General features: G+C 41.5%; 1 protein-coding gene across 1 annotated transcript in view; it reads right to left on the reverse strand.

The window, feature by feature from the left end:
- Positions 1–4733: 4733 nt before the first annotated feature.
- cpt1a2b (carnitine palmitoyltransferase 1A2b) overlaps positions 4734–26117 on the reverse strand; it is a 28537-nt gene continuing 7153 nt past the window's right edge. The window contains exons 7-19 of the mRNA XM_041061769.1: positions 24583–24660; positions 24127–24234; positions 23133–23220; positions 22639–22834; positions 19774–19962; positions 17848–17953; positions 16666–16782; positions 8493–8657; positions 7695–7823; positions 7356–7511; positions 6510–6623; positions 6236–6328; positions 4734–5125 (exon numbers count right to left, since the gene is read on the reverse strand). Coding sequence (XP_040917703.1) covers positions 4994–5125; positions 6236–6328; positions 6510–6623; positions 7356–7511; positions 7695–7823; positions 8493–8657; positions 16666–16782; positions 17848–17953; positions 19774–19962; positions 22639–22834; positions 23133–23220; positions 24127–24234; positions 24583–24660 — 1671 coding nt within the window. The 3' untranslated portion in view covers positions 4734–4993. The remainder of the gene's footprint in view (positions 5126–6235; positions 6329–6509; positions 6624–7355; positions 7512–7694; positions 7824–8492; positions 8658–16665; positions 16783–17847; positions 17954–19773; positions 19963–22638; positions 22835–23132; positions 23221–24126; positions 24235–24582; positions 24661–26117) is intronic.

Raw genomic sequence — 26117 nt, forward strand, 5'->3', positions numbered from 1 at the left:
TATTTAGAGAGATGTCTCTTTGTTATAGTTAGAAAATAAATAGACTGTCATATCTGAAACTTTTGGCTTTTTGACAAATTTCCCTCACTGGAAGCACGTCATCTATCCCTGGAGTGTACATCGCTGAACAAACACACAAACAGCGCCTCAGAGTTTATCTGAACAAACTTCGAATGAGTTAGCTATAACAACGTGAACAGTGTTAATCTGGGTCTGCTGTTTGTTGTCCATCGCAGCCGTGGACAGAGGTCACAACTGAAAGGATCGCTGTCCCCCATAACGAGCATTATATGCATCCCTTGCTCCATTAATCCCCATCTGATGTCCCCTGACACTGCTTTTTGTTTGCGCTTAGTAACCACATGTGCACATCAACCCTCTGAACTTTCTCTTTGAAAGTGGCGGCTTTATTTAAACGTGTGGTTACTAAACCCAAACAAAAAGCAGTGTCAGGGGACATCAGATGGGGATTAATGGAGCAAGGGATGCATATAATGCCCGTTATGGAAAAACATGAAATTTAGCTCAAGGCAAATCTTTTGGGCGTCACAAAATGTTTGGCATGTGGGTGTGTGGGAGCTGCCGAAAATGTTGACTGTGACAGTGAAAGAAAGCCAGTGTCTGATGTGTCAAAACAAAAGTTGCAGCAGTTCAAGAAGAAGTCCACTAATCGAATCCTCATGAGTGCACAAGCCGAAGCCAAGAGAGTCACACTCCTGTCACAACAAAACAGACGCAGCGCCAACAGTTCTAGGAGCATTTTCACTTTGAGAAATAAAAGCTAAAAGAAATACTTGTTTTCATTCCTGCTGCAAAGCAGCAGCTACTCAAAATCTTCCACGAGCAGCTGATGATTTCCACACTACCTGGGTTGCACCCAGAGAAACTATCATAGTCTGGCAGTTCTCTCCTTCCTTTTTCCTTGTGTCATTGTGTTTTCCACTCCCTTGCCTGTCGCTCTCTCTGATTATGTGTGCGTACGTGTGTTCTGGACATGGTGACCCATTTTTATCCTCCTGCAAAATCCACCTGCACACCTGAGGCCTGCAATATGAAGCAAGACTTGGAGGTTAGCGAGGTAACTTCAGGTTTAACTCCAGGTTTTCAGGGTTATGACAGTGGTTCACTTCTTACCAGGTTATATCACTGTGGTAACTTATGGTACCTGCCTAGACTCCCATACATGTATCCTGCTCCTCCTCTCCAGTCTTTGGCAGATTGTTCCTCTAGCTCCAGTGTTTGCCTGAACTCTTGGTTGAAAACTATTGCCAGTCCCCATCTATCCGTGCCATTCCTTCCCTCCAGTCACCACATCCCCTCTACAGTCAGCATTGGCTCAGGAGGGAGTTTCCATTGCCCCGGCTCCTCTTTCACTGCCTGTCCTTCTCCTCTCAAAAGAACTCTTTGCTATCCACACTTCTGTTTTCTGAGTTTAACATTTGGGTCCACAACTAGTGTGCCATTCTTAACAGAAACACTTGCAATTAACAGCATTAATGGTGACCATTTAATTCCCAGTTTTCCTACAAGCCATTAAACAATGTATTGAAAAGTGCAACTAAAGCACACTGTGTGGATTTTTTTTCTGACAAAAATTAACAAAATTGTTTCCACAAGTCCTGAGAGAGGCTTCGAAACACCAAATGCTCCCATCAATGCTCCTACAAGAGCATTTTGCCAATTAAATACAAACAAGCATACAACTGAAACCAGAACGCTTACATATTATTGACATATTAGGAGAGTTGTGCAAAAAAAAAATTTTTACTTACTATATTATTTACTACTAATTAAGTCCTACGGCAACAAGCTTGAAAAACCCAGCAGGCAGGTGCTTGAAACCAAATGACTTTGGACCACCTGTTCACCCCAGGTGCACCTGAAGTGAACAGCACTTTGCTGATGTCAGTGAAAGAGGATATGGCCGAGTCACAGAATGAACCAGGTGATGTACACGTCTCTTGGTTGTTCAGGTAGATAAAAGCAAAATTACAGCTTCCGTTGGCAGATTCCTGCAGCACAGTCTTGAAATACACCAACAATGAGCACAAGATATTCCAAATATTCAAGGCCAACAGAATATCTGCCATTAGGGAAGATTCAGATGCAGCCGGTAGTTAGACTGTGCCCCTAACAGACAAAAACTGTGTATGATTTATAATTTGTGGGCCTTCTCCTTCACATCAGTCACAGCTCACAGCACTCCTGCAACGTTTGGAATGCTGCTGTTGTGTAAGCCCATGAAACACCATCCACTGCAACTCTCAGTGGATCTCTTCCACCACATCAAAACAGTGACCCTTCACGTTGATTTTCCTTTTGGGGAGGAAGAAGTGAAAAAAGTGCTGTATAAATACACCCCTCACAGTGCTTACAGCAGGCTTACAGTCAGGTGGACAAGATGCCAGACAGGAAGCATGGAAGAGGAAAAAATACTTGGAAACAGGTACAACCAACTGAAAGCAGAGCAAGCAGAAAGGCAGTAAACACTGGAGCAGGAAGTGAAACAGACCCAAAAGTTAAGAAATTACAAAACAGGAGTTCAGGGTCTGTGCAAAGAGTCACTCAGAGGGGCAGATCACCATCTTAACGAGGGAAGAACGATTTTTAGCAGTTGATGGATAGACAAAATAAAGATGCGGTGTGGGGTGAGTAAGTATTTTTATTTTATAAAACATCACCATCACCGGCTGTAAAAGGCCTTCTTCACAAAGTTTACATTTAAATAAGTTTAACAAAGAAAAAAAAAAAACAAACAAACAGCAATGATGAGGATCTTTAGGAGTGTTAAGTCAGCAAACACGGGATATCGTATCATTTAAAACTACAATAACCAAAAATTCCTTTAAAATGTTCACGCATCACCGCTATTAACCATGAGTAAGAACAGTAGCTGTATCAGGCTGCACAGGAACAGATGAGAGAAATCTCCCCCAAATCAGAAAACACACTGCTGATATTAATATTCATCTTTAGACCTAAAAGTACATCGTAACCCGACTGCTAAATGCTGACTTTCCTGCTTTTTTTGGAGGGGGTGAGGGGGCTCTTTATCCAAACCTCGGATAGCCAGAGGACACTGATACTGACACAGTGGAGCAAACTGAGGCACAGAAACGGTTTCACTGATAATTACGTTTTACAGGCAGGCTGAGGCATGAAGTGACTGACAACAGGTATTTGTGAGATTGAAATTTTCTGTATCACATCTGACGCATTTAACTGAAGCTCCTATCCAAAGGGGACCCTCGTTCTCTAGAAAAACGAAAAGCATTTTACAACATGAGCTTGTCTGTGAATTTCATGGCTATCGAATTGTAATGAAATGCTCATTTCCATCATCCACAGACAGAAATGAATATAAATGGAGGGAGGTAGGGAAGTTGTGTTGGTGTAGACTGATAAAGTGGAAGAGCAATCTCTGGAATTCATCAGTTAGGGAAATGAGGCAGGTTAGCACAGTTAAAAGCCAGTTCACTGACCTAGAAACTTTCGACCTGTATTATTATGCTAATATTCTTCTATTTTCAGGCGTGGAAAACAGCTGTTTCATGTGTTACAGCGAATGAGTTGCTAGCAGACAGCAGCGATGTAACCAACTGTAGGACATTCTTAACACGCACGCACACACACGTTCTGAAGACAGTTAAACAATAGGTGTAATAAGGTTTCACTTAGGAATTGCATTGATTTAAAAATTGCATTGGAACTGTTTCAGTGAATGAATACTTTCATATACTCTGAATGAATGAGTGAATACTTGAATACAGGTCATTGGGGAAGGGAAATGTGGCCACCGAGCCATGTCAGACCTCCAAGGTGGATGTTTGATTAGTTTACAAGAAAACTTCAAGGGGCCCCTTTATCTGTCACAACAGGAATTGGCAATCACAGTGAAGGCACACAAATACATTCCTAGGCTGATGTTGTTTAAAAGCCACAGTTCTGTTTAGGGTACATTTTGCTGTCACCGCAGTTCCTTGATTTTGTGACCATAGCAAAAACATCATCAATCTGTCACTGAAGATTTAACTGAAAAGACATCAGTCTGGTGTCCAGGCTGGCTCGTCCAGAGATCAGGGAACACGGACAAGTAACCGTGAACATCATCCAAAAAATGTCTATTAGCCATTGACAAAGATTAGATTAGGACCTTAACTGTCTAACTCTCATTTGATACATTAAAGTAAATGACAGTTAAGACAGAGGGACGTTTGGTAAATGCTCTGTATGCAACTTTTTCCCTTCATGGATGTCAATCTCAGCCTTATCTGCCTTCTTGTACCTCCCGTTTCTCTTAAGCTGCACTGAATTTTAACAATGAAATACAACGTGGACTTCATGACCTTGGCATGAGCTTTGAACAGTGGTGTTCCTCACTGGGGGAACTTGGGTCAGTCCATAAGCTGATTAAACTACTTCCCCATCATTTTTATTGAGATTAAGGAACTCTTGAGTGTTTCCGCCTATTGTGAGGATTTATCTCTGGTCCCTTTCTCCAAAAGACTTCCTCTATAAGAGATGATCTTCATTCCCTCTTTCATAAAAATGGCTCATCACTGGTTTCATATTGCCAGAGAAGGAGGGAAAGAGGGGGTTGGGAGCACAACAGCTCGCACAATTACAAAAATAAAACAGACTGTGTGCTAGAGTTGAATAGATTGTTGGTGCCTGTCCTCAGGAAGGCTTTTGAAGGCTTTTGAACTCCATTTTTTTATTTATTTTTTGGCCAACAAAAAAAAAAAAAAAAAAAAAAAAAAAAAAGTTGAAAAACAGGGCTCAAAAATCTCATGGTGTCTTCAGTGTAGTAAACAAAAAGCACCTGACCTCTTGAATTGGACTCATATCTCCCTTTTATCTTATCATTAAATTCACTTTTGCCAGTTTAACAAATGCTAATTTATGTCCCAAGTCTGTCATAAAACGGTTTGTGCCTTTAGCATTGAGGATCTACATACACGATTTCTACACTCAGCGTCAGACGTCTCTGTATTCAGACAAGCTTCTTAGGCTGAGGCTGGGCAGCCGAGCCTTTGCAGGACGGTGAGGTTTTGGTGTCAGGAGTAAGGAGAGTCATCATGTCTTGGAGAGCTTTACTTATCTGAGCTCCAAACCTGTGGGAATCCTGAAATGAGGAAAATAAGAGAGAGAGAGAGAGAGAGTTTATTTTTGCTGGAAAACAGAAGAACAGAAGAAAATGATGTGGGTAGACAATCAGAACCACAGAGGGAGAAGGAGGGAGAGAGACAACAGGATGTGCAGAGAGGAGAAGTAACTAAAGTTTTACAAGTCATATCCCTACCTATATTGGATCTATGTGGCTGACTGATACAAGTATCTGTGAGTTTTAAGAAATCAATTATCGCAAAACCTGTTTTGGCATTTCTGTCAATTCTGGAATTTCTTGTGCCTTTCTCACATATACAATAACTGCAACAAGCTCAAAACGACTGGTTTAATAAGAGAAGGGAACTGAAAACAGACAGCACTGCACAGTTTGTGCTGTCCTGTCATATGCTTTGTGGTTTAAGAATTAATGGAAAGTATAGCTAACCTTCTTAGGAAGCCAAACTTCTCTAAATTAATACTAATACCAAAAAATGCAGCTGTGTACTGATTCACTGAAAATTCTGGATGATTAACAAAACTGCAGGCATCGCCCTGTAAGCCCTCGCAAACACTTTACGCTTGTGCTGGTAGATAGAGTTACTACAGTGTTATTAACAACACGCCCTGTGGAAACAAATCCTTCTCCTTGCAGTGTTTACAATGAGTCAGGTAAGTTATGTTGGGAGGAAGTGACAGGTTCAGTGAGAGGTTTTCACATGGCTCTCACTGAACCTGTTGCTTCACAGCATGTTGGGAGACAGCAAGCAAACGAAGCGTTTAGCGGAAACATAGCAGGACGTTCCAGATTGACTAAGAGCGGAGAAGCTGTGTTTTTGTCTTTGTATGTCTGAATGACCGGCGGGTTAATGTCTGTTCAGACAATACGAAGATGTCCGCTTCCTCTACTGTCATTGCATCAGACAGGTCAGCGTACATCACTGACTCAGCTGGAATGACTGCAGCTGAAACTGAAGCCTGTTTAATGTTTCCATTTGATTTCGCCATGTCTTATTCCAACTCTTCTTCGTCTTGAAAATCACAGTGTGACGACACTGCAGTTGGGTTTTTATTGAACGATCAACAACTTTTCTAAACACTGATGAAAGTAACAAGAGGTTTTACTTACAGTCTCACCGCAGGAGTATTTGGATGACACGTGGAAGTTTATCATATCCTCACCCACAATGATATATGAAACCCCATAACCATCATCAGCAACCTAAAATAACCACAGAGATAACAGGAGATTAGTGTTACGGCCTCACACATCACTTAGTGTTCTACTGTGCCATTTGTAAGTCATGTAGTTGACTTCTGACTTTAGAGAACAAACATACACCCAGTCTGTTCTTGTCACATATATTTGCAGTGACAACTAGAAGAAGACGGGCACTACTCACAGGTCCGAACCCTCCGCCCAGCGATATGTAATCAGGGTGGTTCTTCAGGTCAAAGAGCTCCATCTGCTGAACTGGGGTCTGACTGGTGGAGAGACGCCAAGGCTCAGACAAAACCTGGAATGTGAGCAGGAAAGAGAAAAGGGGAAAAGAGGTGAAGTAGGACAAGAGACAGTACGTCTGCCCTGCAGGCAACTTTTACAATAACGTCAGTGATAAATCATCCCACCACGCTGAGCTGATGACTGATTTACAGTGCATTCACAAAGTGCTCAGTGCTAAAATTCTTAAAATTCATTTCCCCCTCATCAATCTACACTCAGTATAACAAGTTTTCACTGTTAATTTTCCCCATGTACTGTTGGTGTTAGAACAGCAATTACACGCAATTATGGTCAGTCAGTCCACCACTTTGGTGCAGACTGAACTCTGTAAACAGCTGTCTGAATCATCATCATATCAAAGTATCTGCAAAACCAAGGAGATTCCCCATCAGCTTCAGCTGCAATTAGTGTTAGCATGCTAACGTGTTTGCACCTGCTAAACATCAACTCGCTGTGAGTACGTTAGCATGCTGACATCAGCATTTACCTCTAAGCATCTCTGTGCCTCAGCACAGCTTCACACAGACTCTTATTCCAGCTTCCCCTCGCAGGGTGAACAGCAATCAGGCAAAGCTCTTCATGTTCATATTGAGACTATGACTCAACGTGGTTGAATACTAAAGCAGAAGTGGTGTCTGTTCTTACTGCTAATCCACACGTTTTCTTAGTCATATACACTAATTCTGTGTACACTCAACAACAACTAACAACGCAACGGCGACAGCGAAAAGAATCAAAGGCTAACCTCTTTCAGGAATGGTGACTCCACTCCCAGGTATTTGGACACCACGTACAGGCAGAAGAGGTGTCTGTCAATTCCAGCTCCGGTCATAGCCATTCGATACAGGTTCTGGTGTTTCTCGGAAGCCTTTCGGAAAAGACGCCTACATTGTTCCTCTGCCTGTCAAACCAGATCACACATCCCACTTTCAGTGAATCCCAAAAATAAAATCACCCAGAAATCATCTAAAAACTTTAAATTTACCAGATATGCAGCTCTAAATAGACAGATGATTGGAAAGTCTGAGCCAACATTCGACTCTACTTTTTACTGTGACAAAGTGGGGATTGAATTTATCGGTACCTCTCCACCCTCTAGGGCTTTGACAAAGGCACAGCTCTCGGAAGAGCAGGATCGCACAGTCTCTGTCCTGCCTTCCCTGAACAGACGGGTCATTGATGCCTCGTAGGTCAGACAGAAACCACCACGGTCCTGGAAGAGAAAGAAGTGGTGTGATGAGATTTGAACAGAGGATGGCTGAAGTTCTGTCAATTTCTCAACAGAAACAAATACCAGCCTGGCATATCTGTGTGCCGGGCTGTGTTAAACATGTTGTGATGTCCTGCTGGTGTGCTTTTATGCAAATGACCTGAATGGTGGTCCAGTGGCAGCTTGGTCCACCATCATGATAATGCGACCAGTCATGATAATGCGACAACTCACAGCGCGTTGAAAACATCTGAGTTCTTGCTTATTATAGACGAATGATTTTCTGTTGTGTTGTGGGTCTGTATCACTGGCAAACTACAGTGTGTAAGATCAAACCTATGTCTTGTCAGGTTAGCACATACTTACATCTTACACCCTCTACTTACTCTGAACCAGCATCACTGTCAGGACTGATGAATGTGCATTTGGCTGCACAATCAATCCTCTATACTTCAGATCCACCAGGAATTATTTTTGTCTATGTTAGTGATGGACAACAATGATGTTCATTGTGACTGGTGTTTCTGAAGTTTCTCATCAGTTCCAACCACATATTGTATTACAAACTCTTTCTTGATTGAATTGCCATAAATAAAATATACATGTTATATATATATTTACATACAGAAGGTACTTTGTGTGTGTGTGTGTAAGCACCTGTCAAAGTCTTACCCTGTAGTATGCGAGCTGTAAGCCGATCTGTATGAACGCATCCGGGCTGATGCGAAGCTTCTTGATCCGTCCCTTTCCGAACTCCCTGAAGGGGAACACATGGCAGTCCACGTCGTCCGCCAGCGCCTGCGCAACAGCCAGGGAGCTGCTCACCTGAGCCTGAACCTGTCAGACAGAAGGAGTGATGATAAGAAAACAGACTTCAAAACTGAAACAATGATGATAATCTGGGTTTTCCCAAACTTTCCGGTACTTTCTGTGTCTAGGGTCCACTCTTGTCGTTGATGTCATCACAACTTGTTACCACAAAGCCAACTGAGCATGGAAACAGGAAACAACAGGCCACTTCACCACTTTGCATCACATTAATTATCTCATAACGTATCGTGCGGCAGTACTTTGTTTTCAGTGCTAATTAGCAAATGAAAGATTGCTAAACTTTGTTATTAACATGCATATTAACATGCTGATTTTAGCATTTACCTCATAGCATCACTGCCTAGTATCACTGAGGTTTCTGTAAAATAAAGCTTGACTCATCATTTGTTCCTTCCTTTAATCTAACTATCTATCCTGATTTTTAAAACCCCAGTGCCATTTACACGTGCATTTCAAAAGGTGGGAATCTGGCAAAAAAAAAAAAAAACCCTCACCTGCACCTCACTGCTGCTAAACTGACTATTGACTACCAAATTGCAATTGGCTGCTGTGCACATCTAATAAAGGTATTATTAATTTCAGTTGGAAAAACTGGCAAGCACGTGCAGTACTGTGTTTAGTTTGACCACCACAGTCAGACTGGAGCATTTAACCCACTTCAACAACGTGCAATATCAAGCTTATTTTAACAGCCTTGTTTGTTTGTCAGATTAAAAGACTGGAGAAAGAGATGCTGTGATTGAAAAAAAATAAGTGGAGCCAGGAAACAGTAAAAGAAACAGGAAATACAATTTTAGAGCACATCCACTCTTTTAGCTCTTTGTAACTTCACAGGTTTAGCACACACACACCCTGAAATGAGTCCTGGAAATGGATTTTGATAAGGGCGGTTGGGAATGTTAGTATAAACAGTACAGAGGAAGTGAGCCTATTGTTCAGTGGTTCATGTTCTCCAACATAACTTTGCCTTCTGCTCTCAGGTGGATTTGCTTGTGTGTGGTTAACTTTTAACCACGTAACGAAACTTTTAAGATAACATATACTTATCTACACACAACACCTTAACAACTAGAATGGCACTCAGTAGAATAAAGGAAGAAGTCTGATAACATAAATTATTTATGTTTCGTCATAAAACAGTAACGAGTAGTAACTAAAATACAACCACAGTATAAGGACAACAAGAAATTTAATGAGCCATTACATCTACCACACATGTAGCTCTGTGAAATATGAGCCAAGATCATGTCTGAGCAAAGTTCATTTCATTAATGTTTATCAGTGAAGCTGTTGCTATATACACAATCCTGTGGTTCTGGCATTTCATTATTTACATGAAACCACACACTTTTTTTTTGCTGTGAGGATACAGGAAGCAGCTTCCACAAACATTCATTCATTTGAGTGCTATGTTACAACTAACGCAACCTGCTGACAGACACAACACGTCGTCGTTTCAGTTTGGAGCGTTTACTTGCTTCCACAGTGACTGATGTTTGTTGAACTCTGACTAATAAAGTTTCTAATAGGTAGGTAGATCAAGCACCACTTTGGCAATATTCAGTCTTAATTGCTTCTGTCAAAGCAGCTTTTTTGTTTCACTGAATGTGTCACGTCACTTTAAAGTCTCCTCAGTGGAAGTTTATTTCAAGTTTACATAACACGTGGACCCTGCAATGGAAAATGCTGTGAAGTTGAAAACACATTTCTAATGTTTTCATCCACCTTCTCTACATCGCACACACAAAGATGAAAAAAGTGGTCATTAAATATTAATGGAGAAAAAGAACAAAACAGGAAGAAATTACTTCATTCATTACTTCACTTTTCTTAATCCTTCCTCCTTCTGTCTGGTTCTCTGTTCTACATTATCACATCCCGTCTCTTCCATTTTGAAAACACAAATTAAATGGCCTGTGATTTCAGAGATGCTGAATAAGCCTACAGCCACGCTGGAAGCTCAGTGAAACTGTTGACATTACCTGCTAATGTCAGCATGCTAACATCGGGCAGGTATAATATTTACAGTGTTTACCTTCTCAGATTAGTGTGTTAGCGTGCTAACATTTGCTAACTGGCAATAAACACAATGTATAGCTGAGTCTATACACGGCCATACATATATGGCAACGCCATCACTTGTGCGGGTATTTGTTGCAAACCAGTACTGGACAAAGCATAGTTACGTGTGACTTTCTTTGTCAGAGGCACATGACTCACCTGTTATACAGAGTGGGAACAGGAAGAACACAAGGACCACACACAAGAAATAGCCAAAGCAAACATACGTGCAAAGTTTGAAGAACATTACTCAAAGCATTGTAAAGATAACACATTCTGAAGCAGAACATTTTCATTAAGGTCGCAGGGATGTTGACTTTTACCTCTGACCTCCACAATCTAATCGGTTCATCCTTGAGTCACCGTCAACATCTGCGCAAAGTTTGAATACAATCCCTCAAAGGGTTCTTAAGATATCGCATTGCCAGGCACTGCCATAGTGACCTTGACGTTTGACAACTAAGACAACTGGGTAGGCCTGTCATCATACATGCATTGTATTAGTCTGGTATTTGTGTGTGTCTGCGTGTGTGTGTGGGAGTGAGAACCTCGCGGCATGTGGGAAAAATGCCATTTTGTCGTCGTAGGAAGGATGGAGGCTGAAATCTCAGTACTCTGAAAAAATATGCAGTACTTCTAGTGTAACAGGATCATACAATTTTGCTTCTCCACAAGGACATAAAAGCTCAAAAACATGCAGCCATACAGTGCTGTGACTGGGTTATGAATAGAAGTGAAACTACTGTTCCTCAAAAGTTGAGCTAATATAGAGTTTTCTCCGGTTTCTACGCCTTGTTTCCTCATCTGTTTGTTCTTTTCAGGAGATGCTTCGCAAATGAAAGTCCTGCTACAGAGCACAGGGAAAAACCCAGGCTCCCCCCCAGCAGATTCAAAACATCAGTAATAACCCCGGGACTTTCGCCATGGGAAACCACCTTACAATTGGTAACATACCAGAGAGTTGTCCCTGTCCCCGATTAACGTTTAAACAAACTCTCTCTCTTGGTTGGTCACTCACTCACTCACTCACACAGACACACACACACACACAGATAGTAGTCTTTGAACTTTCATCAGTAATTAGCCAGTGAAATAAAAATCCTCCCACCTGTTTCTCATGATTCTCCCTGTCATACAGCCTTGAAACTTAATCCATATACTTTGACACAATGATTTTTCATGTCTTCCTCTGTCACCAAATCACTTTCTGCAATCCTCGCATGCCAGAGGAATTTACGACACGGACAAACTGGTTAACCCGCTTTTCCTCAACACTGCCCATCTATCATCATATGGTTTTGTTACACGCAGGAGTGTCGTTAAGATTTTAACAGTTCTACTACTGCTGTGATCTGTGTGTGTGTGTGTGTGTGTGCGTGCGGAAAGCAGATTTCTCCACAACTGAGGGCGGCACGGTGGTGCAGTGGTTAGCACTGTCACCTCACAGCAAGAGGGTTCTTCTTGTCATGCTCCCCCTGTGTCTGCGTGGGTTTTCTCCGGGTATTCCTCCCACAATCCCACAACAAGCACATTAGCTTAATTGACTTTAATTTTAACTTTAATTATGTGCGTGATGTTGTCTGTGTTTGTGTGTCAGTACCATGCCTCTCACCCATAGTCAGCTGGGACCCTGAAGGATCAAGCGATATAGATGATGAAATGAAATGAAAATCTCCACTGCCAAGAGAACTGAGAAGCAAACTAATCACATCTGAGCTTAAGTGAGACAATTTCCTACCAGGTGTCAGTTATGATGTCATAAAATTACTCACTGCCCTGAACCTTCTACAGTGTGTGCTGCTGCATCTAATTTCTTTATACACAAAACAGAAACATACACACACTGTAACACATGCAGAGCTAATTGAGAGCCTGAGGCTCAGGTTAGCCTGTGTCTTTTGGCCTGAGAACAACATAGTGAGAAGAAAAAGTAAGCAAAGCTTATTATTGTTGGACTTCATGCGAACATTTGGCTGAAAATATGAACAGATCTTCAGCTAAGTTACAAATACAAACAAACACAATCTATTTGAACTAATAACGGAAATAATTGTGTTCTTGTCTGTAGTAAACACATCATTCAAGCATTTACAGTGTAGGCTGGGTAAAGTATGTGAACCCTTTGACTAATGGCATTGAAAGATAACAGGAGTCAGGAGTCAACTCACCTGGAGTCACTTAAAACAAGATTAGAGGTATGAGATACAGCTGCTGGCATATAAACAAAACAAAAACATCTTGAGTTTACAGTTCAGGTGAAAACGTTTGGATCTTGTTCTGAATCATATCTTGGAAAAAAGACATCTTAGAAGACTTACAATCAAGAGTTGTTGCTTAATGTACAACTGGAAATGATTACAAGCCCTCAAACAGATATTCATGAGTCCAGCAAATGGACACACAGTGGTCGTAACTCTCTGGCATCAAGCTAAGACTCCTGAAAGTTCGAGTCATTCCACAAAGAAAAAGCTGTTAGTCATTAAGATTTCTGTTTCTGTTTTGAAAATGCGAATTTGTACAAGGAAAAAGAAGGGGCCCACTTGCTGCCTCTTAACCTGAAAAGCTCATCATGGCCAAGGGGAAAATGAATTCAAGTTTAACAAGGTATCCTACAGGGTAATGTCAGTATTAAGTATTATCCTTAAATATTAAGGAAAAGAAAACAAGCACACTCAAAACCCTGTAAAACCGCAAAATCTGCCCAGTCAGAGCCCACACCTCATCCCAACAGAGATGCTGTGGAACGACCACAATGGAGCCATTCACACTGGACATCTAATGAACATCCCAGAGGTGAAGCAGTTCTGGAGAATTATTCTGAAGAACAATAATCCAAAATTCAAAATTCCTGAACATTGCTCAAGTCTGATCCTCACCACAGAGACCACTTTTTTGAGCTTACTGCTCCTAAAGGAGGTGTATGGCTGTCACCTGCCGGGACTCTGAATGAGTAATGTGTGTGTGTGTGTTAGTGCATTGTGTTTATACCTGATTTAGATGATGAGGTTATTTTTAATGCAGAAAACCAAGTCATTCCAAAGGATTCACTTACTTTCTCTTGCCACTGTAGATCTGCTGCCAAAACATGAAACAGTTTTACACGTACTCAAAATGACAGCACCGTGAACGATCAAGCATCAGAATGTTACTGTAATATAATTTAGGTGGGCGCAACATTAGACAGACAGAGCCAGTGAAACTCTAATGTGAAACTAATGCATGCATTATGGGTAGTGATAGGAACTCTAGCTGCCTCTGTTGAGAGATGTCTTATAGAGCTGACTTATACATTATTCAACGCTGATTCTTCCCAAGTTCATTAAAGCTAATGACCTTCTTGCCAAATCTCTTGTTGTTGTTTGTTGTGAGCATGATGGCATAAAGCCTCTTATCAGTTTTTAGAATTAAACTGCAGCTATTTTGATAATTGATTCATTTTTTCTGGCATTAATAATAAAAAAAAAAGGCCCCCAAAAATAAAAAGAAATCTGAAAACCTACACAGGTTTGAGGAGCTGTGTGTTCACGTACTGCCCTCTGCACCATCCAAACAACGAATGGTTTCCTGAAGAAGTGTCTTTCCATCTGGTGAGCTGCTGTCAATTGGCACCGCTGTCTCAGAGCAATGACACTTGTGATACAACTGGTTGGGAGTGTATTTATTATTCACTCCGCTCTCTGGTCTGCATTCAACTGCAACACATATCTGAACCAAAAGAGCAGGTGCTGTTGGACACACCAATACTACTGGCCACATGCTAATAACCAGAGAGCCAAGACTGAGGACTACATGCTTTTATCCAGGCTAAACTGAGGATTATTTAGTCTCAGAAGGAGCAGTCTTTGGCCCTGTTCAGATCTGCCATGAACCAAATTTTTGTATCTCTTTCAACAAGTTCCAGTGTTCATGAGAATTTGTTTTTTTTTCCCTAAACTGTACCAACTGATATCCTCATTTCTTTGGATCAACAAACCACTTAGTGCTTAGCCTTGTCCAACTTTATGCAATATTACTAGAAATGTAATATTCAGAAATTGCTCTACTGGGTCAAAGCTGCAGTGGCCACCGTGCTTTCTGTTATGTTCACCAAGGCCATTAAAATATGGAGTCCACTTCATAAACATCTCAGCCAACACAGGTCTCCAACTCTAGCTCCCCTTGACAATAATCATCTGTTCAAACCATCTCAGATTTCTTGAACTGTCCCCTGAGATTTGGCCTGTCCAGTAGCCAACTTGCTGTGGGCCTGTTCCATGTTCCGGACACCTGGACGGAAATGAAACCTCCCGAAACCCACTCACAGTTGTCCTGAGTCCTGAGAACTCATGAAAGACTACACAGGCACACTATCAAACACGGACACACTGACTATGTGGGTGCAAGCTCTGACAGAAGGGAAGGGTGGGTGGGGAGGTTTGACAGAGATGGAGGGGGAAAACATATGCCGCTGGTCTGTGCATGAGAATAACAGTTTACATTTCTGTTTGCACAAATAAAGTGGTGGTCAGTGAAGGTCACATAGTTTACTTGAGAGCTTTTAATTTGGATATGAGAACAGATTTAAATATCAAAAGTATTTATATACAGTGGGGCAAAAAAAGTACACATCAGCCACCGATTGTGCAAGTTCTCCCGCTTAATGATGATGATGATGACAGAGGTCTGTAATTTTCATCATAGAGAATGTGAGAACTGTGAGAGACAGAATGTGGGAAAAAAAAATCCAGAAAATCACACTGATCACACAGATCTCATCCTATGGGGTCAAACTGATCACGAGAACGGTGAGCAAAAATCCCAGAACTACACGGGGGGACCTGGTGAATGACCTGCAGAGAGCTGGGACCAAAGCAACCAAGGTTACCATCAGTAACACACTACGCTGACAGGGAATCAAATCCTGTAGTGCCAGACGTGTCCCCCCTGCTTAAGCCAGCACATGTCCAAGCCCGTCTAAAGTTTGCCCGTGACCATGTGGATGATCCAGAGGAGGACTGGGAGAGTGTCATGTGGTCACATGAGACCAAAATAGAATTTTTTGGTAAAAACTCAACTCGTCGTGTTTGGAGGAAGAAGAATGCTGAGTTGCATCCCAAGAACACCATACCCACTGTGAAGCATGGGGGTGGAAACATCATGCTTTGGGGCTGTTTTTGCCCCACTGTACACACCAACACACAGTGGGCCTGGGTGGGTTTTGTATGTATGTGTTTATAGATTTCTTCTTTGCCTGTTGATGACATTTTGTTCTTTATCCCTCTGAGAGTGTTGTATATATTGTAACTACAATACACTGACATTAATGTCACAGCAACACTGCAACAAATATGAGTTTGCGTCACGACAGCTGGATTGTGTGTTACAAGCCAAGTGGCTGTCTAGAGGCAGAAAAAAGGAACACACATTCCACACAAAGGTATACACATGAAAAAGTAATATTAAATCCAAACAGTAAGTGACATTTAGTCTAGTTTTAGTTTTCCCAGTTTACGCTGTTAACACTGCAAACTAACCGAACACATCTGGCATCGCAGCAGGATTTTCACAACTACAATGAGGGAAATTCTGTGCACTTAACTTGTGCAGCAGTCAGATAGTGGGGCTTTTGTGTGCACTAATGTTAGTTTTGCAATTCTAACATCTAAAAAGTATTTTTAGCAGTTTATTTTCTAGCAGGGTGCTTTATGTCATCATATATAAGCTGTTAAAACATTGTGGCTACTTGGGACACCCTGCACGACCATCCTGACCTGTTAGGTTTGGTTTCTTTTGGGAAGGGGACCCACTATAAGTCACACTGGCAGGATAACATGTTTGTACTGTTTGTAAGCCGTGCATAGCCGTGCTTTGGTTGGTCATTCACAGCCGTATCTCTGGGGTCCATTTGGACCTGAGTGTTGAGTGGTGAACACAGACACACACACACATAACACACTTCACAGGGTGTATGTACCTCTGAGGGGATGTCCCAGAGAAGCCTCTGAGGGTGGGGTAGTGAGAGGTCCACCTCGCCTTTACAGTGTCCGTCCTCAGTGTATCCAAGCTGGAATGCATCTGTGGCCAGTGTGTACTGGAGACAGGGAGAGAGACACACCCATATTTACACTCAAATACAGACTATTTTGGGGGGGGGTTAAAACTACTTTTGCATTATTTGCTTTTTATAACTTTTCAGTATCAAATCATCATGTTTGTGCTCTAACATAAAGTCTTTTACACACTATACATAAACATACAGCACTGAAGCTGCACCGTTGGTACTAGTGATGATACAATCCTCAGTGATCATACTCAGCATGAACCCTACAACCCTGAACAATCCTACTGTGTATATAATTGTCTGATCTATGAGTGAGTCAGATAAAAATACATGGGCTCAGTTAATGCACGCATAAGTTAATAAATATTTGATTCTCGCCTAATCAAGTTAAAGATGGCCGTTCTGAAAAATTCCCCTCCCATCTAGATAGAAATGCCAGTAGGTGTGATAATGTGCCATTTAAGACAGAGTTCCATTGCCCAATTAGCACTTAAGCAGGCGTACGTGGTGACCACACCATATGTGGTTAACTTTCCATCATTTGTCTGTCACCCACGGCATCAGCAGAGGACATAAGCTGTACACAAAGACCTCTTGAAAAAGGAGAATGAGTCATCAAACCGCATGCCTTCTTTCCACTGCTCAGAGGACTAATACCTGTTTACCTGAAGTCACATATTCATAGATGCCCCCATACGTGTCTGATGTTTTATCCTGTCTGAGGGTTATGGTTAGGGGTTAGGGTTATCTATCTCGTGTCTGATGTTTGATGTTGGAATGACAAGCTTTGCAAACACAGACTTCACTGATGGGATTGCTGTATACTGTATGTCATACACTATGATTTACGGTTATGATGTCGGCCACGGTTGTGAGTTTCAGATGTGCTCCAACAACCAGCTGTCTGTAGCACAACGCTGGCTTGATGGTGCTTTTTTTTTTTTTCCTTAGCACAACACTCAGTTTTCTTTTCTCCTCTCACACAGCCATTTCCTGTAAAAGGGTCTCTCATCAGCTTGTAAAAGCTCTGAGTAAGAAGACATCTGCATTTGTGAGATCACAAGCCCAGGAACACAGACACACAGAAAAACACACCTCCCAAAGGTGAGCCACAGTCGGTGCATCAGCCCAGGAATGCTCCGCATTCAGTCCATTCTTCCCGTTCTTGTAGATAACAATGGAGAACGATTTGTCAAACCACCTGGGAGAGCAGAGAAAAAAAAGGTGGGAAAAGAGCAAGAGGTTAGATGTGAGAGAACGCAATATTTTTTATTTAAAAAAAAACAGCTCAGTGATGAAATGTATATTTATGTATTCAAAAACTCTTTGTTTTATTAGAATTTATAAAAATAAAAAGTTGATACTCATGCAAACAGCAGCTGAGAAGAAATATTTTATGCTCTTTTTAAAAACAAAATTTCCTGAATAAAATTTGAAATGTAAAATGTAACACTGCCACAAACACAGAGGGGGTAGGTAGTGCTCTTAAAGACAAAGACAGAGCACACAGATAAGGCCTTGTACAGTTATTGCATATTCACAAAGTCATTTCATGGTCAGACAAAACTTTAAAGTCCACGCTGGATTTTGGAAAGAATAAAAATGGGGCTCAACAGAAAGCCTGCTAAACCTTTAGCACACATCCATCGTCACACTCGGGTGTTGTCAGTTCATGCAATCCTGCCGCACAGGGTTTGGAACAAACCAACTTGGCAGGAAAACCTGGTATTAGCAAAATAGGGGATTAATACACTGTTGCTCAAAATGCTTTCAGACACATTCCTCTTTTTATTCCTGGTTATACATATCAGCAATCACATTGGAAAAGACTGATCAATAAAGTTTTACACTTTATCTATCAAGAATAAATCCCATTGTCACAATAATTTCATGAGAAGAGGTAAAATATATTTTATTCCAATTTCATGAGCAACAGTGTATTTGACAATAAAAAAAAATCAGTTCTGAGCAAGTCTATAATAAAAAAAAAAAGTATTCAGTGGTTACATGTGAATTGGAGAGAATGAGGCCGTCCTATTGAATGACCTACAGTCTTCGTCCTACACATAGAGTGGTCATTTTTTTTTGGACATATTAAAAAATGTGAAAGGGTTTCAGTCATTCGGTTCAGTCAATTACGCCTTCACAAAGACATCAACCACTGATACATTCCGGCCAATGTCTGACGTTAACACGCGTAGCGGCACGACATGAGGTCGTTGTCCTCAACTCTGAAACACAGATCGCTGTTGCTGCTGCCAAGAGTTAAAAAGATTCGTGTTGGCTGGAGGGAGAAAAGGACGGATGAGGAAAGACTAAAGGTCACTGGAAGACATTCAGGGCAAAGGATGATGGATGATGAGTCTGATTTAAAAAAAAAAAAAAAAAGTTCAAATGAGGGGTTTACATTCAACTATGCACTTAAACTGTATATGCAGCAGAGGGGAGATTTGACCGTTTTCCAGATATATTACATAACTACTAGCAACTGCATCCAAAGAGTACCGAAAATTGTGTCAGGGTGAGTCATTACAGCAAAGAGGCGAGACAACATGCAGACATACTGGTTCTGGAGACCAGCAGCAAGTTGTGTCTGTTGTGGTTTTAGCCACACATACAGCAGAGACATCAAAAAGAAAGTTTTATCTTTAATCAAAGCTTTCACTTTCTCATTTAACTTCCTGTCTGTCCCGGCCACACAATGGCATGTAGTAGGAACTTTGCCATAAATGCTGAGAAGATTCTGTCAATGTGGATATTTTGCTATTTTGCATCTTTATGTTTTAAATCTGCACCTCTCCGAAAGGAGACGTAGACTGATTGATGAGAAATAAGAGGTACAACTCAGTACTGTACGTTTGTATGTTTCACAGTTTTGGAGGCTGACAAAGTATGATGTTACCTGAGGTTTTTTCCGGATTGAAAAGTATCCAAAAAACTATTTGGACATCAAGATAATGTTGTGTGACATTAGGTCCCCTGGTAGTCTCTAAATGCCTCCATATTTCCTTTCTTCCTCACCTGTCATAACATTTCCCATGGAGCAGGGACTTTGCATAGCGGTCCAAATTCCCCGCTGGGTCCTCACCCCTCATGCCTTGCTCTTCATCGTCCAACGTTACAAAGAAGGCTGCCCTCTCGATGGCATCCAGAGATCGCTTGTTGACACCTGAGCTGAAGTACTGATTCCTCGTTTGAGACCAGGGAATCCTAAGAATGTGAGAGACATGACCATTATCACTGAGACCATCGCTGCACATACATTATCAGCATGTGCACCCAGTGGTGAAATCGATCGCAAGTTCTGACAACAGACATTTCTAAATTCCCCCCAAAGATGAAAGAGCAGATGTCCCTTATCACTTATGTGACGTTTCTCCAACAAGGAGCTGGTTACGACACTGCATCCTGTCTTTGTCATATTTTCATAAGTGATGTTTCCATTCAAATGACGATACGGTCTAAGAAGATCTGGAATTTTACAATTACAAAAATATAAAAATCAGGCTTCAATCAACTGGAGTGAAGTTCGCAATAAAAAAGTAATAAGAAAAGGCAGTATGACATAAGGTTTGTGGTTTTTCCATGTAGTTACTGAAATCTGACACACGAGCATCAATATGAACTGAGTAACAAATCAAAATGGTAAAGCCCAGTTTGTATGGATGGGTGCTGAATCCTCACAGGCAGCAATCAAAGCTCAGATGTAGGACAGCACTCCACTTAAACTGTTTATTAACAGGTGTTTCAGGCAGACGTCCTTCCTCAGCATGCAAACTGACAAGTGTTAGAACCAAGAACAGGTGAGCTGTATACCAATATACCTGTCCAACAATGCAGTCAATAAGAGGGATCATATCTCAGATAACACTCGTACTAAGAAGGAACTTGCAACAACAACAACAAAAAGAACTTCAGAAAACATTAATCAATCAATTTAAAGTTGCCAGTTAACCTCATCTCAGTGTCTTTGGACTGTGGGAAGAAGTCGGAGTGGGAACCTACGCCCGCACAGGGAGAACATGCAAAAGCTCCGGCCTGAACCCAGACTTTCTTTTCCATTTTTCTGCCTTGTCCATCTCTTCTTTCTGCTTCTGTTTATGACTCTGCTGTCTGCCTGTGTTTGCCTCCTTTTCTTCTGACCTCTCTCTGTTTTCCCACGGAACAGCTGGCATCGAGAGAACAACTGTCAAGCTACGGAGACTTAAGTGTTGCCTGTGACAGCTAATCCATCACTGAATGGATGACAAAGCATCCCCTACAACACCAAGCTGTCATCACATCCACTGACACTCCTAAAGCTTTATTCATAACAAAGCAGCACGTTAAGGACTAATGTTTGCAGTGTTCAATAATGTAATAATGTTTAATAACAATGTTTTAAGACATACTACGATGAAGATTTAATAATGATTGATTTGATATTTTTATAATTTTTATAATAACATAAAATGATAACTCTATAACTAACTAACTTTACACTGAAGGGGCACGTAAGGACTCAGGACCTTGAAAGTCTGGTTCTGAAAAACAAACAACCATACTGTAAATTAATGGGGTGCAATTCTGAATAGTGTTCATCTTGTGGCTTTGTCACTGTGCCAGTGACTGGGTGTAACACCGGTGTGAAGGTAGGTGAAAGGAGACGAAACAGGTCCTACAAAGGTTCATTCGGGGATAACATCGCTCTGTGGCTCACTTGCTATTAACAAAAGCTTCTTTTCCCCCCATCAAACAGGTGGATGGTAATGTATTTAAGTATTACATTTTTTGGATTACTTCAGCAACATATTGAAAAGCAAATTTAAAATATATGCAAATCAAACACAATTGGTGAAACAAATTGGTCTGCACCGTTAGGCGCATGCTTTGTAAAATCTTGATGCATTTACCATGGCCAATGCAATAGGTTCCCAGTGCATTTATGTAATGTTCTGTAGTGTGATCTTATTTCCGGTGGCGATAAACAGAAAATGTTCAGTGAGAATGGAGGAAAGAGAAACGAACGCACAAATTTAGTCACAATACACAGAGAGCCACAGAGAAAGTCAAGTGACTTTGCTTCCAAAAACACTCACTGACTCTTAACTTAAATACGCACAAGCCTCTGCCTCCCCCTGAAAGCTTGGTGCCCACTGTGCTGCAAGTCCCTGGACAGACTAGTGATTATCTAAAATTCCTGGCACTCTGCCATTAACACTCCACTTGTAGGGTACAAAAAAGTACTGCTGACCTTTAACCTAGTCTCTACTTTTCTTTGTCATGTAACTGAGCTACAAATCAAAGTTTATACTGTATGCAGTGATTACAGCGTTAGCCATGTGAACTCAAATGTCAACAGACTGCAAATCATTAGGCTGGTGCGGTCCCTCTGGGAGCTGCCACCTTCACACTGGAGGAAGGATTTGTTTGTCCTCCTGAGGCAAACTGGTCCCAGGTGAGCTTGCTGGCGCATGTCTGGTGACCAGGCCTTGGTCAACAGCATGGCCCGAGCATAGCCGGAAGAAATTAAATGGAGGCACCACCCCAGCGGGCTCACCACCTGCAGGTGTAGGCATCAGCTGGGGGTGCATTGTAAGGGCGAGCCAATTCCTGGCATCATGAAAGAGCCCTTGTGACTCTAGGGAGTTGGCGTGGGTGATAATAGAGGGACTCATTTCCTACTTTCCCAGAAAGCAAATCGACTCACTCATGACTGAGAAGCGGATGATGGGAATGTACGGGTAGTTCCAGCATGTATAGACATTTCTGTCACAGCGGCTCCAGACATTGAGATTTACCACATATTATGACGTTCTACAGGTAAGAGACAATGCACAATTACCAAATACATCCCAGTATATACCACACTGGAGCATATTCCAACGCCCACGCCACTGTTCTTACCTGTCCCCAGCAGTGAGAGCCCCCAGTTTGTCCTCTCCAGGTAGCGGGGGTGAGGGGTCATCCAGGATCCTCTGGACCTGGTACTCGATCTCCCTGGGAGAAAGCAGTCGGCCTGCCCGGTACACCCACAGGCGGAAATAGCGGCCCTTGTGGTACACTGCCACAAACTCACTGTCCTGCCAGTGCTGCAGCACATCTGTGGAGGAAAGAAGGTTTACTGCAGTGGCTCAGCAGTCCACTTCTATCACCTGCTCTAACAACGACCAGTTTTACTGAAACTTGCTAATTAAGTTAGCAGATGAAGGTCAGGCTACTTATGTGTGTGTTATTTGGTTTATAATTCACTTCAAGTTTACAGCTGTATATATCTTCTTTTGATATAAGACATGATGATACCTGACTATGAACATCAGCTGACAGAAGAATTATATCTAATAAACAATAAACTGCAGTATACATCAGCAGAAGTGTGCGCAGGTGTGTGTGTGTGTTACCAGTCTCGCCTCCTGGAGTGCGTGTTGTGTTGAACATCCTCTCACACTGAGCAGCACACAGAGGGATGACAGTGCCTGGAACACGACTCTAACACACACACACACACACACACATCAGTTTTCACTTCAATGGGACCTTCTCCTATTTTAATTCTGGTTCCACTTTGGCAGCTTTTTTTCTAAACTAGAAAGAAAAACAGTTTAGTACATATGCATGTACATACAAACCTTCAGTTTTTTGGGTTTTTTTCCACTCAGTTTACTACCGTGGGTACATAAAATAACTAAAGGATTAACTTTCCAGATTACCGTTATATGTAACACCAACATGTGCCACCAACATTTATTGAGAAATTGTTTTGATGTGGTTGAAGTTTTGAATGGCAGCATAGTTGTTCACCCGCAGGGTTTGACTGGCCTTGTGTACGCTCGCTAATTCTTAATAAAAACAGGAAATAAAAAGAAGACTAAGATTCTGCAGCTATGCTGGAGGCTCTGTGAGTCATGATAACTGATAACATCAGCTTGCTAACATGCTCATAATGACTCAACATTAAAAATTTTGGCCTGACCATGGCACACAAGTTATTGTTATTACTTAGTTATGATTAATAGTTATCTAATCTTGAGGTACACATTAATGTCCTATGTTCCAATTTCATGGCAAATGCGTGACAAGTCAGATACATCAAATCTGGCTTTAAATGCTTCCCCTCACCACCCACTACATCCAGGGTCACATCCAAAACTGAACTGAGGGCTCATTATTCACTATCTGGCAAAACCCAGGGGATTCCTGAAAGCCCTTTTCCTGACTGACTGCCTGTAGCAATTTCTGCATGAATGACATACCCTTTCACCACATTTTTCTGGGTAGATCAACTAAAAGTGTTCCAGCCCCTGTGAAAATATGCCAGTCTGCCCGCGAAACACATGCACGCACACAGTTCAACCCATTTATCCATCCGCTCTGCAGAAATGTTCGCTGTCTCACCGGTTTGAGTTCCTCCCGGTTCACCTTACGGCGGTAGAGCAGCAGAGCAGTAATGGTGTTACCCGCTCTTGCAGCCTGCACTGGGGTCGGGGTCACATACAGAAAGTCCTGGACAGGCATGCAAACACACACACACACACACACACACACACACACATTATACAGCATACCATGTCTCATGCCATTGCCACTGCATATATTTCTTTCTGATATTAGAAAACATAATTCCACTGTCATGAAGAGAGGGCAGAAGGTGGAGGGACTAGAAAGAGCACCTAAGGAAGGACAGGAAGGACAGGAAAGGAGGCTAGGACGGAGCCAGAGCCAAGCTTAACAAAGAGAGACACACACATGCATTTTGGGTCAGCCTAATGTCCAAAGTTTTCTGCCACAAAAACATATGAAACATTTCAAAGGTTTAGCAGTTTTTTTTCTGTGTTTACAGCAGCTGGTTACCATGCCATAGTAGTTACTGTTGACCATGATGGGACTTCGGCCTCTCAGGTAGATATATTCCTCCCACCAGTCGCTCACCTGGAACCAAAACAGGACGTTACGTTTGTTCTTCTGTTCAATTAAAACAAAAGGACAAAACTTCCTGATTTTTTTTTTTTTTTTTTAAACCACAAAGAGCTATTAGGTACCGTGTGTTTGAAACGGGAAATATCAAAGCTTTATATAACTCTCTGCTGAGTATCGGGTACCAATAAAGCAGAATAATAGGTCACAAAAAACGCCTGTCAACTTTCAACACAAAACAAAGGCGGCAAAACAAAAAAACGAAGGAGAAATACTGGGATACATTTTCGAATTGGAACTATTCAATTGCAACTTTTGATCATTTATGGAGCTAAAAACATATGTTTTTGACTGTATTTTTCCACTGGACGTGATTCTTTGGACATTTCCTGACAAAACAAGACCAGTTTTGTTGTTGTTGCTATGCATGTTGGAACCGCAGGGTGCGTAGAGGAAAAATACAAACAATAAGCGTCGACATTATTACATTGATGTTTTTTAGAAGATAGTTTAGTTGTATCTACAGTTGTTGTATCTTGTAAATGTTTATATCACTGAAAAGATAAGACTTTCAGCTTTCACATGCTGTGCTGCATGTGCACCACCTTAAATGTAGTAGTTATGTAGGTACTTTTAAGGAATTTTAACAGGTTAAATGAAAGTGACACAGATTCTCACTTTACACAGACCCTTTCCTGGCAGAGCCTCAGGCGAAGTGGGACCCAATTAAAAGTCTCTGAGCTATCCAAATAAGATGACGACAATATTATAAAATGCAGGGAGACATTAAAGTTTACGTTTATAATGATCACACAAGCAAAACAAGAGGGAGACAATTAAACAAGAGAAAACTAAATATTTTGCTCTGCATAATATGTGCACAATTCCAGGACCTAAAGCCTGAAAAATGCAATCCCGAGCAGAAGCATGTACAAACCTTGCATCTGCAGTGTAAAAATTAAATTCAAACGCCTCCTTAATACTAGTGTTACAATATCTTCTGGGTAGCCTGCTTTTCAACTCTTTCAATCTATGGTTAGAGTTATTATACCTCAGCACAAAAGCTCATAAGATATAAATTCTGAGGTTTTCAGTAGGATAAGAGGAAATTAATTTTAGCAGCCAGTAATTGTGGGATGAGCCAAGATGTTGGACGTAGAGCGGAACTAAGGAAGAGTTTAGAGAATGCAAGACTGATGCCAGTATAGCAGGGACATGGAGGGAACTGGTTTCAGCTGCCATTACTTATAAAAGGAAGTGACAGGTTGGACACAGAGCAGACTGAGGAGTCGTCTGGGGAACCTAAGACTGATCCAAGTATAATAGCCACTGTCAATGATGGATTGCTAACCATTTTTTTAAATCATGTCCCATAAGGAAGGCAGATGTTTAAGTGTGCCACCATGTCATGATCTTGGTCTACCAATGGTTAGAGATGTCTTAACAAGGGTATACAAGGATATGCGTGTGCG

Source organism: Toxotes jaculatrix, chromosome 18 (assembly GCF_017976425.1).
Source record: "Toxotes jaculatrix isolate fToxJac2 chromosome 18, fToxJac2.pri, whole genome shotgun sequence".
Taxonomy (NCBI): domain Eukaryota; kingdom Metazoa; phylum Chordata; class Actinopteri; family Toxotidae; genus Toxotes; species Toxotes jaculatrix.